At 39.1% G+C, this 14,606-nt stretch overlaps 1 protein-coding gene across 1 annotated transcript in view; it reads left to right on the forward strand.

Annotated features, from left to right (window-relative positions):
- NMT2 (N-myristoyltransferase 2) overlaps positions 1 to 14,606 on the forward strand; it is a 35,341-nt gene that overhangs the window by 8,917 nt on the left and 11,818 nt on the right. Inside the window, exons 3-8 of the mRNA XM_063150665.1 lie at positions 4,644 to 4,788; positions 8,790 to 8,908; positions 9,006 to 9,097; positions 9,204 to 9,320; positions 9,873 to 10,043; positions 11,217 to 11,325. Coding sequence (XP_063006735.1) covers positions 4,644 to 4,788; positions 8,790 to 8,908; positions 9,006 to 9,097; positions 9,204 to 9,320; positions 9,873 to 10,043; positions 11,217 to 11,325 — 753 coding nt within the window. The remainder of the gene's footprint in view (positions 1 to 4,643; positions 4,789 to 8,789; positions 8,909 to 9,005; positions 9,098 to 9,203; positions 9,321 to 9,872; positions 10,044 to 11,216; positions 11,326 to 14,606) is intronic.

A 14,606-nucleotide genomic window follows, 5' to 3' on the forward strand; every position in this document is an offset into this window, starting at 1 on the left:
TGAGCAGTTAGAGCTTGGGCTAGTGACAGCCTCATTGCATAGAATCATAATCTGTGATGTAATGCTTTTAAATAGATTTTGCATTTGATGAATTGCCTTTAGTTTTTAGCCACCATCTAACTTGGCTTAGTGCAGTTTTGGTCACTTGTGCAGCATGAAGCTCTCTCAGCAGCAGCAGCAGGAGGGAAGGTGGGGCTGCTGTGCTAACCAGAGTCTCTTTAGGGCAAGCAAGCAACATGTATTTGTACATAAAATGCATTAATCTTAAATATGGAGATAAGGGCTGAAGAAAAATTTTGCTTTCAGAAAGCCTCCACTATAATTAAGAATGCAAAATTGCTTGTGGGAATGTACAGTCCTTGTGGATTTTCTGATAAAATAGCATTGTCTGTGTGTGCTTTTGTCTGTCATGTTCTGAATGAGAAGTGAATAACATGGTGTGGTCCCTTTTTAACATGCAGGTTTTATCCCAAGAGAAATCTGAGTGCAAGAACTAAAGTTTGTAAAACTAAGAAAGTTTATGGACTGTTGAGCATATTGAGGTGGTTATATTTGCTTTATCTGATTATTGTGGTGAATTTTACACCATTATACCAACAGGAGTCTTTGTCCTGTAAGATTTGTCAAGTACATTGAGGCTAGCAACTAATTATTTTAGGGGGAAAAGATTATGTTCTGGCTCATTAGCATAGTGATAGATTTTTGTGTTGTCCCTTTAGATCTTTTCCATGTTACCCTGATTGCTTTGCATGGTCACATTTGGCACAGGGGACACTTTATAATATGTAGAGAGATCTTAAGTACTTTGCCACATGTTTTGATACTGTATTTCTGTAAAACATGTCATGAACTGCTAATACAGGAATGCTGTTAGCAAATGATGCACAAGTAACCTCACACTCTTACAACTGGCGTGAGGTAAATTTTTGTGTTAACATAAAGGCATAGTTCATTGCTACAGTATCCTATGAGTTTCTTGATTTTCTGCCGACAAGGTTATAATGTTCCATGTGTTGCCTCTAATTACATTAAAAGAAAGCTACTTTATAGCTTTTTGCTTTTGTGTGCAAGACTTTAGTCCTGCACCTTGCAGTCTTGCACACCATTTCTCTGATGTAATGTGTGGTGCAAATGTGGAAGCCTAGCCTTGTTCCAAGTTGTGTGCTTGGAGTGGCACTGTTCATGATTATTTTACTGACACAAGTTTAGTCGGTTCATTAGTAACTCACAAAATTTTCTATTTTATTGGCATAAAGAAGTTCTTATATAAGATTTTCTTTCAAGCTCTAGGCAGCTAAACCACTTTATTCTTCTTTTATGGCTTTCACTTTTCTCTAGTTACAAATGCATCAACATTGCCTGGGGGGTTACTGTGCCTTCTCTGCTGTGTTGCAGGTCTGTCTTAGACAACTATTCTGGTACAGATTTTTTGAAAGCATCTTAGACTGCTGATCTTTATCTGTGTGGAAAAGTATATTTATTTTGTCTGCTACTCAAGTAATACTTAAATTTTGTATTCATGTGCTGTATAAAATTTAATACAGAAAACAGGCTTCTAGTGTTTGCTTACTCGTGGTTGAAAAGAATATATTTTAGGGGAGAATGACATTGTAGACCTTACCTGTAAGAGACTGTATGCAAGATCATCAGGCAGAACTCAGTGGGGCTCATTGAAAAGGATTTTGAAAAAGGATTTTGAGGTCATGTGAGTTTGTAAACAGATCTGTCAGTCTGGAGATGAGTAAAGCAGAACAGTGAGTCTCCTTGGCTTCTGCCTTCCTCATATGTGGTGGTAGTGATAGCAGAGCTTTTGAACTTTGGTGTGAGTGCAATCATGGCAGTAAAGGATCGTTAGCATTGTATGCTTACAGTGACCTTGAGGACACTTCACTGCCCATCTCACAAAACTTCCATCTCTCCCTATTACAAGTTCCAGTGACGTGGGCTGTCCACACTGACACAAAGAAAGCTTGCCGTATCTGCAGTCTCATCTGTCATTATTCTAGCCACTGGTGGCCTACACAACCTAGTCACAGGATAATAGATTGGAAGGGCCATCTGAAGGTTTTTTGACCAACCTGCTGCTTAGAGCAAGGCCAGCTAGATCAGGTTGCTTGGTCTCCAAGGATGGAGACTCCACAATCTTTGTGGGTAACTTATTCCAGTGTTTGACTACAGCTTTCAGTTAAAAAAAAAAAAAAAAAAAAGTAATTCCTTATATCTAAATGGATTTTGCTGGTTTGCAACTTGTCTCCTTTGCTTCTTGTCCTATCACTCTGTTCCTCTGAAAAGATTTGGCTCAGCTTTCTTTATACCCTCCCATTGGGCAGTAATAAGATTTCTCCTACTCCCTCAAACTTCTATTCTTAAGGCTGAGCAAATCAAGGTCTCTCATCCTCTTCTCCTTGTGTGTGATATGCCTCAGCTCCCATTTATCTTGGTGGCCTCAGAGAACTCGTAGCAGTCTGTCAATGTTCTCCTTGTAATGGAGAACCCCAGACTGCAAGGTGTGACCTCAGGGATGCCAGATAAAGGGGAACACTTCCTGGCCATCTCACTGGTGCTGCCTAGTATGCAGCTGTCCTTTGCTGGCCAGCAGTCTGCTGGCTCATGGCCAGCCCTCTGCCCACCTGAACCTCCAAGTTTTTTTCTGCAAGCGGCTTCCTAGCCAGTCCATGCCAGCTTTGCATGGGCTTTTTCTATCCCAGATGGAGGACTTTGTAATTGCCTTTGTCAAACTTGATTAAGTTTCTTTTTCCAGCTTGTCAGAGTAGCTTTGAATAGCTGCTCTGTGGTTCAGCATATCAACAATTCTAGAAATTCTTCTTCTAGGTATCATCTGTGCACTTGCAGAGAAAGTACTCTTTGTCAAATCCAGATCATTAAACAGTGTTGACCCCTGAGTCCTCCCCCTTGCATTCTTGAAAACAGGGATGACATTTCCCTTAATCCATTTATAGGAAACTTCCACCAATTGCTATTTTAAACTTAGTAGATGTTAGTTGCACTAACATCAGCCAGCTCCCTTAGCATCCTTACATGCATTTGGTCTGTTTTCAGGGACCTATGCATGATTAGTTTGCTCAACAGTCCCTGACTTTCTCTCAGACTGCTGCAGTGCACAGGGACATCCAAGGCCTGAGGTCATCGACAAAACTGAGGCAAAACCACCATTTCCTACCTCAGCCCCACTGCACGACAGGGCTGTCTTTGCTGTGAAGAGATATTTGCCCTAAACTGAAATTAAACAAAAGAGCTGGTTTTTGTTTTTCTAATTCATGTGAAGTTCTGTGCAGGTTTTCCTTGCTTTCTATTGAAGGAGAACAAGAAGTGTTAAAAGTAAACTTCTTAGCCGGGGCCGATCTCTGGGTGTTTTGAAGTGAAAGGAATTCCCCCTGATGTCCCTATCCATGATCTATTTAGTACCTGAACATTAATGGGTTACTTACCATTATGGTAGTAAGATCTTTCTTAGGAACTTTTTTTTTATTTTCTGCTTTTTTAATGTAGAAGACATATTATAGACAATAAATATACAGAATAAATTACAGTGTGTCAGCATTTATGTATGATTTCATGATGTACTGATAAGACTTCAGAATTTATCTAGTGGCATTAGTAATTTATGTCTCTGTTATCCTGATCTAGAATAAAGTAGGCTTTTTAGGCTGGAACAGTGTTGTTCTAAAGTGTATAAACATGTTAATTCACAGTTACTCAGCTGACAGGTGTTTAAGGCACACTTGCATGTGAAATATGCAATACTTGAACATTAGGCATTTTGTTTCATTAATTTAGATAATGAAAGTGTTTATTGTAAATAGTAAATGATGGGCTGCTTGAGCTCCAGGCGTGAAACTTTGCTCCTTTTTTGATTGAGGATACTAGAGGCTGATCAATTTAAGCTTCATTATTAAGCTTCATTATTACATTTATTTTATGGTGAATTTTCAACTTATGAATCCTAGAAAGAAAGTGAAATATGGAAATAGTAGGCCTTTGCTATTCAGTTAAAAAAAAACCAAAACAGTCTGGCTTGAAATCTCTGTGCAGAATTGCTTAAAATTTTCCAGTACATTTGAGACTTCTTTCAGATGCATTATTGCACTGCAGTCTAAGGAAACCTGAGCACAAGCATGCTATTGGTATGCCTCAGAACAGGACTTACCACTAGGAAGATAACAAAACAAAGAGATTTAAAAAGAGAGGGAAAAATCCCTTTAGATTTAGAGGCCTGTTACCATTATTCCGCTGTCCTTTGCAGGAAAAATTCTTATTCCTGTTACATTTTCTCAGAGTGATCAAAAAACTCCATGTGTACCAATGGTACCTTTATTGTTTAATACCTAAACTGACCCTTTTTTGTAAGCATTTTTTATTGTGATATAGTATCCTGTCTTAATGCTGCTGTATTTGTGTTTAAAATGTTCATGTTTTTTGGTTAAGTGCAAGTACTGCTGACAAATATTTTGTTGATTTGTTGCCCACCTTTTTCCACTCTCCTGTCTACAAACATACCTAAACTAACCATGATGAGAAGAGTACCTGTAAGAATAGGTAACAGTAAAAGAACATCTTTGTACAGCTATTCACAAAGTAAATGTACTCAATAAGCTTCCTGTTCTGTTTGTCTGTTTGTGCAGAATCCAGCCATTCCAATGCAGAAGCTTCAAGACATCCAGAGAGCAATGGAGCTGCTCTCTGCATGCCAAGGCCCAGCAAAGAATATTGATGAGGCTGCCAAACGTAAATACCAGTTTTGGGATACACAACCTGTTCCTAAACTTAGTAAGTTTAACTGGAACTGTGTGAAAGAGCTGTCTTATGATCACTAAAGAAATGTTGTGCTAGCTCTGTGACATGTTCTCTAAAATAGGTAAAAAGTTGGACTCTGTGTGGTAGGGATCCTTTGTCTTCTGTGTAGTTTATGTGCAGTTCTTGATGTTTTCCAGGGAAGTGGTTGTCTTCCCCACAGATAATGTGCAAGATACAGTGTTAATAAGTCTCATTCTGATGTCCTCTGGAAAAATGGGAAATGCTATTGAAATAGCATTCTTTTGTGTATTTTAGGTCTGAAATATTGAACAATAGAACATAGAAGTCTTTTTCACTTTAGGAGAAGTAAGAACTCTTAAGTGGTGACAAAGAGTAAACTTTAATTTTTTTATTAGTACTATTTGTTTTGTTTGTTTATTTGTATTTCCTTAATTTTTTTTCAATAAATGGATTTGCTATCGCAGAAGCAATGACTCTCCTGCCATAGGCTGCACTGTTTTCATACAGCTTGAAGTAGACAGTGGCACTTGTCTGATACACAGCCTCTTTCTCTGCTGTGTGTTCATGTTCTCCTCCACAATGTACACTACCTTGAAGACATGCTTTCTCAGATTCTGCTCTCTGTTCTTGATTCCAAGTGAGATAATGAGGTAATCTCTCCTTGCCTTTAAATTTATAATGAATTTGACAAATTATTTTATATTGATCTGATCCCTGATAGCGTAGTTGGTAAATCTCATTGTTGGAGGAAGTAGTTGCTGACTATCTTGTGTTTTCTGTGTTGCTTTCTGAACCTTCTTTTTCTGCTTTCATTATCTTCAAGAGAAGCATTTACAGCTTTTCAGTGTGAACATAGCTTGGGGTCCCCTCAGGTAAAGCATTCTCAGAACAGTAGCTGGTGCTGCTCTGTCCTGCAGGTTTCTCTCCATTGCACTGGAGACTGATACAGAATAAGCAGAAATAAGGTAGAGTCTAAAGCACAGGAGCACTCTGCTCACTCTCTCTCCACAGGCAGCTTTTCACATTAATCCATGGCTATCACTTAATCTGCATCAGTCTCATTTCTTCCTGACTTTTCTTGCATAGAGAAGTCCAGAGCAGAGCCCCTGGATACAGGATTTTCCTCTGGATTGGATTGAATTGAACTGACCTGCCATGGCTTTTCCCTGTACAATCTCTATCCAAATACCTGCATAAAGTAATGGTAGTAGTCATCACCAGCAATCCAGCCTAAGTGGAGAAAGACCCTAGCCAAAATCAGTTAAAGGGTAAATCAGAAAAGGCTCTGGCCATAGTCAAGGTTTTCCAGAGCTAGTTCAGGTGTCTGTGCAGTAGTGCAGGAGTTCAGTTCAGGTAATCAATGTATCTTACAGCACTTACAGGGGAGAGTCTGTCACTTGCCAGTCTAAAAAGGCCCATACAGTGGCTCAGAAAATGATTTGTTAGTGTTGCTCAGTAGAAATATGTTTCATTGAATTTGGTCAGTGAGGTTTTGTCCAACAGTCTCTATGAATTTCTTCTTAATCCCACAGATTTTTTAGGCTTTTCTTTATCTGCTGAATGAACAGATTGGGAAGTCATCACGAGTTGATATGCTTTATGTGTTTAGGTGGAAAAAATATTTTATCAATTCAATAAAATGTTGTCAGGATCTTTGCATTAAACTCACTTCAGAATCCTCTGGCCGTCAAGTTAAAATTATTAGCAATAGGTCCTTTAGTTATGCCAGATCTGCCATTTAGTGGCAGTAATATTTGGGCTGTTGGTACTTTTCAGAGTTTGCTTAAAAATGCTAATAATTATGACCTTCCAAATTGGATGGCAGGCCATAACTATTAGTCGGGATTGTGCATCATGTGGAAAAATTCGTACTCAAAGGAAAATTGACTGTCTAGTTTGATGATGGCTAACGATAAGGTTGAGACTTTATGGGTAAGAATCAGGGGGAAGGCCAACAGGGCAGATACCTTGGTGTGAGTCAGTTCTAGACCTCTGAGCCAGGATGAAGAGGCAAATGAAATATTCTTTAAACATCTGGCAGAAGTCTCACAATCACTAGCCATTGTTCTCATTGGGACTTCAACGTACGTAGGATTTACTACAATTATAAGAGTGACTTAATTATAGATTCTAGATAACAGCATTCCTGCTATACTCAACTCACGTTGCACACAGGCACAGAGTTGTTTACATGCTACTGTGTTCAAAGGTGCCTGTTAAAAATTCCCCTTGAGCCCAGTGACATAGATTGAGTCCCTTGCATTTCTCAGCAGGCAGGGGCTGAGCTTTGAGGAGTGGAGGGTGTCAGTGCAGGCCTCATGCTTGGCAGGTCTTCAGAGCATCACAGCTTTGAGGGTATGCAAGAGATCCCTCTCAGAGGGAGGAGCTGGTGCAGCCCTCTGTGGTCCAGGACACTGTAAAGGGCCTCATTTAGGACCAATTTTTCATAGGATTGTCAGATAATTGGCTTTAATCATCAGTAAGTTTCCTTCCTCATGGTAGCCCACATTGGTAAATGCTTTTTGAAAAAGACAAGTTGAAAAATCCCATCCAGTAACAATGGTACCATGTCACTTGGGCTACAGTTCAGGTAAATGGGGTTCCAAGGCTGTCAGGGAATAGCTGGTTATTAGGGAATAACTGATTATCCCTTGTTCCCCACCTTGTTCAGGCAAATGATGATCCTGATACAGTCAGTGTCACTCCCACCTTTACTGTACAGGAGCTCCTGTTAACAGTCAAGGGACATTTCACTGCTCAGCTGGTTTGGTCAAGGCTTACTGGGAGCTCCTGAGATCTTAGAGCAGGCCCAAGGATGGATGCAGAGATGCACCACCAAAGGGACTGCAAGGATGCTGAGGGTTATGCAGTGAGAAAATCAGGAGGTCCAAAGCCTGACAGTGAAATCTGACTTAAAGGACAGTGCTACAAGAAAGACATTGAGGTGCTGGACTGAGTCCAGGGGGGGACAACAAAACTGATGAAGAGTCTGGAACACAAGTCTGATGGGGAGTGGCTGAGGGAGCTGGGGTTGTTTAGCCTGGAGAAAAGGAGGCTCAGGGGAGACCTTATCACTCTAGAACTGCCTGAAATGAGGTTGTGGCCAGGTGGGGGTCAGCCTCTTCTCACAGCTAACAAGTGCTAGGACAAGGGGAAACTACCTCAAGGGGAGCTGTGCCAGGGGAGATTTAGATGGGATGTTAGGAAAAATTTGTTCACTGAAGGATGGCTGAGAATTGGAGGAGGCTCCCTTGGGAAGTAGTGGGGTCACCATCCCTGGAGGTATTGAAAAGATATGTAAATATGATGGCTAGGAACGTGGTTTAGTGGTGGGCTTGGCAGTGTAAGGTTAGTGATTGGACTGCTCTTACAGGTCTTTTCCAATCTAAATGATCCTATGATTTAGTAGGTGCTGCGCCTTAGAAGAGGAACAGCTGCAGCTTATTAGTGTATGCTGAGGACTGTAAAGTAAAGGAGGAGAAGAAAGAATGCCTTCAAGTAGGATTTTAGGAATACATTTCATATGCCAACAGTATCTCTGAAATGCCCTCAGTTTGCTATGTCACTGCTCCTCAGTAATCCTGTTGAGTTCAGGTCTGTTCAAGTCAGCAGTAAACAGGATCTGAGCCATAGCTTGCTATCTGTGAGTACATATTCTCATGATGAGGCTGTGGAGCTCAAGGCTGGCTAAATGTTGTGTGTATGTGGATAAGTTGTTGTCTCTTGTGTTATAAAATGCAGGGAGGGTATCAATTGAGATGGAGTGGTTCTGTGCATATGTCTAAATATTATGATGAGACAGTCATTAGTCTGAAAGTGGTCTATGAGGATGAGAAGTAGTATAAACTAATAATACTAATTTTTTCAGCATTTTTTAAAAGCTTCTTGTTCCATTTACATAATTATGAGGAAATGCACGATGTGAATTAAATGTAGTTACAGAACTATCAGGAAAGCTAGCAATGTAACATTTTTATGGTTTGTTTTTTTTTTTTTCCCTCCTCCTTCAAAAGATGAAGTTATAACTTCACATGGTGCAATTGAACCAGATAAGGACAATGTCCGCCTAGAGCCATATTCTTTGCCACAAGGTTTTATGTGGGACACATTGGATCTTAGCAATGCTGAAGTTGTAAGTAGAACAATTTTTATATGTATCTAAAATAATTCAAGTTTTTTCTGATTGATATGTGGATAAGTCTTTGGATTTTTTTTGTGTATGTTTTCAGCTGAAGGAGTTATACACACTATTAAATGAGAATTACGTAGAAGATGATGATAATATGTTTAGGTTTGATTATTCACCTGAATTTCTTCTGTGGTGAGTAGCAAGTTCCACATTTTGTTCTGGCTGGAGTGCAGTGAAGGGTGTTTTTATTACATCTTCTTAGGCAGTAATTTGTAATTATTTCTGTCATCAATTCTAGGGCATTGCGTCCTCCGGGCTGGTTACCACAGTGGCACTGCGGGGTTAGAGTGTCTTCAAACAAAAAGCTGGTAGGATTCATAAGTGCCATCCCTGCAAATATTCGTATTTATGACAGGTAAAATGCACCAGTACTTTTGTATTTGTTAAAGAATAATGCCACAAAACAAACCTTAAACTGGCATCCATTGCTATGGAAAACTTAAAAAGAGAGAACAAGGTGAAGAGCACCAACATTTATTTAAGGAATTTTCTTAGTGATGAATGACACAGATAATGTCATACAATTCTCTGACCCTGCTGAAAAGCATTTCTGGTTGATCAGCTGGGCTTCTTGGCCAAGGCTTCATCCACTGACAAACATAAAGCTTTGTGACTCCACATAGCATTGCTTGGATGCTATACTGCATCCTAAAGTAAAGGAATCATTTAAGTCTTGATAGAGCTCTGGTAAAGGAGTATTGCAAACCTCTTAGGGATAGCGTGCATATTGCAATTTGTCATTGCAGTCACATAGGCACAGATTAGTGTTCATTGCAGATGTACTTTGTCACAGGCAAGTTTATTTTACTTCAAATTCTTCTGTCAATATGGAAAATTGCAATTATAAAAATGAAAACATGCAGTGTGTAACTCTCTTTAATTTTTCCACTACTTAATGTCTTTTTAGTGTGAAGAAAATGGTAGAAATCAATTTTCTGTGTGTCCATAAGAAACTGAGGTCCAAACGGGTGGCACCTGTATTGATTCGGGAAATAACCAGAAGAGTAAACTTGGAAGGAATTTTTCAGGCTGTTTACACTGCTGGGGTGGTACTTCCCAAACCTGTGGCCACTTGCAGGTAACCTAGGTGATGTTCTTAATATTATTGGCTCCTATAACAGTCATTTTTTAGAACATTTAATGTAATTGTCTAAAAAGAGTAAAAACATAAAATTCAAAGCTATTAAATGTTGTGGCCTTGACTAACCTGAAGGCCTGAATGTTTGTTATGTTGTTTTTTTTTTGGTGTTGGGGTTTTTTATCCCCCCTTTCCTCCCAGTGCCTTGGATAAAACAGCTTCTTGGACTAAAATTTAATTTGTGTTTTGTTTAGCATACTTTAAATAGACTAACAGATGTTTTTGTTGACCTTCTGGTGGCAGCCGTGCTAGCAATGACAACATTGTATACCTGTGTTTTTTAAGTGGCCTGGTGTCTTTACTGGGACACTTCCCTGTTAACCTGGTTGCTTGCCAGACATGGCAGAGCATTTCTGGTAATTGTATGATTTGCTTTTTTGAAATACTTTCATCATTCCTGGACAAAGGAGGACTTTATTAGCACTAGCACGTGATAAGTACAGGAACACTACCATGTGGGAGGAGTTACAGTCAAATATAATTTCATTTGCTTGGAATGGATTTTATTTCTACTTAGCAAAGTTCAGTTCCTGCACTTTTAGTCCAGCTGTTTAGACTTCTGGAGGACAGAGTTCCTTTTGATTTGAAATTGTTTTGTACCTATCAACACCAAAGATCCTGTACGTTTCCGTAAGGAATGATGAGGGTGGGAAATAAAAAGCTTTGCTGTGTTAGAATAACCAGAGATGCTCTGTTGCACAATGACCTCCCAGGAAAGGGAAAGCTCCTTCAAAAAAAATTGCTCAGACATGAGCAGAGGGTCCAGTCTGCACAAGAAAATACATGTTGCTATGTATATATGGTGAGTTTTTCAGGGCTGTGACAAATGCTAAATGTTTAGCCCTGTGCTTATTCATTCTGTATCAAAAAGCATTTGCTTAGATTGAAAATACTGTGATAGCAGGCTTGTTTTAAAACTTATTACTTGGATATAGCTTTTCCTTATTTTTTAATTTTTTTTTGTTAATCAGCCTTCTTATAGATGTAGTACAGGCTTGCTTAGAAACAAATTTGGAGAGTTGAAAAGGAGGAAGCAAGAAAACAGGGCAGTGGATGCAGGTGACACTGACACTTAAAATACTATTTAAATTTGTGATTTGGTTGTATTTCCAGGTATTGGCATCGATCACTAAATCCCAGAAAATTGGTGGAGGTGAAGTTTTCACATTTGAGTAGAAACATGACTCTACAAAGAACAATGAAGCTCTACAGACTTCCTGATGTAAGCAGTATGACTTCTAGAGAATCCCCACAGTTATTGTGAGGCCCAAAATAACCTTCCATCTGTCTCTGACAGCACAGGCTTTTCTGTGTAAAGGCAGTGCATGCAGGACATTAAAAAATAATCTCTGGTTGATAAAAAGGACCTTAAGGGCTATACTAAACAGAAGAGACTATTGCTGGAAATCTGGATCTCTATGGAGAAAATACAAATTTTAACCTAAAATCCTTAAACAAAGGGAAAAAAAACCCAGAAAGCTTGGCTTCACAAACATGTGGGATTGAGTTGAAGATGCATAAGACTATTCTCGGTATGTTTAATCTGATAAGAGATTACTGGAACAGAAAATCAACAGTTCATGTCATAACATTCTCAGAGAAGTCCATCAGCAACTTGGCTGATACAATTGTATTGTTGATTCCACTCTAATTCACATTTTTTCCTGTACTGTCAGAGAGTGTTTTTCTTCTGCATTGAGCAGGCTCAGTAAAAGCCACTTCAGAATGTTGTGCACTGTTAGTTTGCATGGTCTAGTAAAAACCAAGTATTCTGGCATAGCTAGGTTAGTAAAATTTTTTTTTCTCATATTTTCAGCTAATAGTTTAGCTTGCAAAAAGGCTTAGGGTGCATTTCCATGACAGGGCAAGTCACTGTAAATGCTATGTACTGTTAAAAAATCTCATTGCTGTAATTAATAGCCTGGAGAATTTAGTCTGAGCTTTATGGCTGGAAACAATTTATTTGCTTGTAAAAGCAACCTTTTTTGAAGAGATTGCAGAGTATCCCTTACCTGTACCTTATCATAAACCTCTCTTTATTTAAACAAACCCTCTCTTTTAGTTAAAAACAATACCTTTTTTCCTCACTCACAGTATTTATAATGATTGATCTGGTTTTGGAGAATTGTGTCTGTTGCTGTATTTGAGTTGATGCTGCAGATACCTGAGCAGCAGGCTGAGCAGCCCTTGGAATAAAGCACGTGCCATGCCCTGATCCGTGCTCCTGCTGCTGCGGGAGAGCCTCGTTTCCTGCTCCGCCTGCTGCCGCCTGCGCTGCGCGCGCAGCTTCTCCCTTGTGTGCAGGGCAGCACTTGTAACCAAATTAATTGGGTTTTCATCTTGGGCAGCTAAATATAACTTCCATCAAATCCTGAAGGTATTTTTAACAGTCTGAAGAGTGCAGTATACATTTTCAAGTGTAGGTTTTGGTGGCAGCTCTAGTAACGTTGCTTATGGAAACTGAGGAAGTGATTAAAACATAAGGATCTTACTTGTTGTACCAAAGGTGTGACTACAGAGAATCATAGAGAAATAGCAGTTGTATCCTGATCATTTTCCTTTATCATAAAACCAAGTTTCAACAGAGAAGTGAATTATGGAAAGTAACTAATATATCATTATATCGTTATATCATTATCTCACCCATAAAATATAGCTAAGGCAAACATGCACATAGAAATGCAAATAGAAGATAGGTGTTCTCAAAATCAGCTTTTAAAACTAAGTGATGTAGGAGTTCATACATCTCAGAATTTGTTATTTTTAGGTTGGATTTGGGAGCTTCTCAGTGGAAAATAAAGATTTAATCTTTGTTCTGATGTTTTCTCTTTAGATCTTGTGCTTTGGGCTTATTTGGAGGTTTTTTTTTTTTCCTGAGAAGGGGATTAAGTGATGTTGAAGGTTTTTCTCCTCAGTTTCAGGCAGTTATAAACACTACTGTCAAACAAATTTGTCCTTACAGTTCATGCTGTCCTGTCCCTCAGCACCAAACACTGTTTCTTGCATTTTAACCTCTTTTCTTAATGTCCTTGGAATATCATTGCCACTAGGAGCTCATCTCCCTTTAAGAGAATTAATCATTCCTAATCACTTGAACAACCTGAATTAAAAATGTTTTTGGGTGTAATAAATACTGTAATTAATAAATATCACCCTCCCTAAAGGCTGTGCATGTACCTATAGATACAAAAATTAAAAGTGTTTCTTTCCTAAGTGTTTAAACTCTTGAGCAAGGAGTTTTCTGGAAGAAGTAAAATTTGTCAGTATTTAGAGTCAGGACAGGAGTATGTTTGTCTCTGTTGTCTTTTCCTGACCAGCTGAGATCCTGATGCTGAACAGTCACATGATTACGTGCCCAGAGAAACAAATTTTAGCACAGTTCTGTACACTTCCCCTCACCTCTGGGATTGCAAATAGTCACTTACTGGTGGTGATTCTGAGCATTACGGGGGGAAAAATCTTCCACCCCAGCTGGTTTTCCTCCATCCTTCCCATATGTCAAGTGTACACCCTTCTGGAATGAGGGCATTTAAAAATACAGATGATGTGCTGTTGTGGAGTCAAAACATAGTCCCAGGCTGCCTGGAAAAGCAGGAAGACTGAAGTGTAATACACAGGCTAGAGCTGGGGCAAAATGTGCCTTGATTTCTCATCTGGCTGCTGACTCCCAGAGTGCAGGAATAAACATCTCCCCCAGAATAATGCCTTTTGGGCAAAGCATAATCAGCTGCACTCCTTGCAGGCTTCCAGTAATCAAGTCTCTACCTGGCTGCTCCTGCCATCTACTTTGCTGTGATTAATGTGGTACGTGCCCAAGTGTGTGGCTCACACAGATGAGGCACCATAAATCAGCACTGAAGAGAGCAAGCATTAGCCTCCCCAAAAGGAATTATCCAGGAAGTCTGGCAAAAGATGGGAAGAAAACTTTAATCACTTTCGCTTGTTTAAACAATAATTGCATAATACTAGAAAGTAATTCTTTCCTTTTCTGATGTTTAAAGTCAGAAAAATATTTGTTAAAATAGGTTTTTAATTTCAGGCAGCTGTAAGTTATGAGAAGCTTTCTTGTTACCAGAATAGCAATTGTGCCTGTACAGAAGGTTGTTAGCAAGGAAGTTTACAAGTGCTAAAAATAGGTAGAATATTTTTTGTTAAATAATTTATAATTAAACCTTATCAGCTGACATTGATGCATATTTTAACTGTAATTCCCAAAAGTTTGAATTGCATGTTGTTGTCTTGAGATAACTTCTGATATGCAAGTTTCTTTGTTTTGTTTCAGTGTCTGGGCCCCATGTAGTTTAGAAGAAGAAATAGATTGACCTAAAAAAAAAAAAATACAAACTGCACAAAGTGTAGGCAGTTGGTGATGGTGTCTTTCTCTGGAGAAATGAAGCTGTTTCAATAATGAAATTAAAAGATTGAAGTGGCCCAGACTGGCCCAATAATTAGAAGAGAGGGAATTCTGATTGAAAGCCGTTTGTAAAATAGCATAATGAATTA

This window comes from Melospiza melodia, chromosome 1 (genome assembly GCF_035770615.1).
Source record: "Melospiza melodia melodia isolate bMelMel2 chromosome 1, bMelMel2.pri, whole genome shotgun sequence".
In the NCBI taxonomy this organism is placed as follows: Eukaryota; Metazoa; Chordata; class Aves; order Passeriformes; family Passerellidae; genus Melospiza; species Melospiza melodia.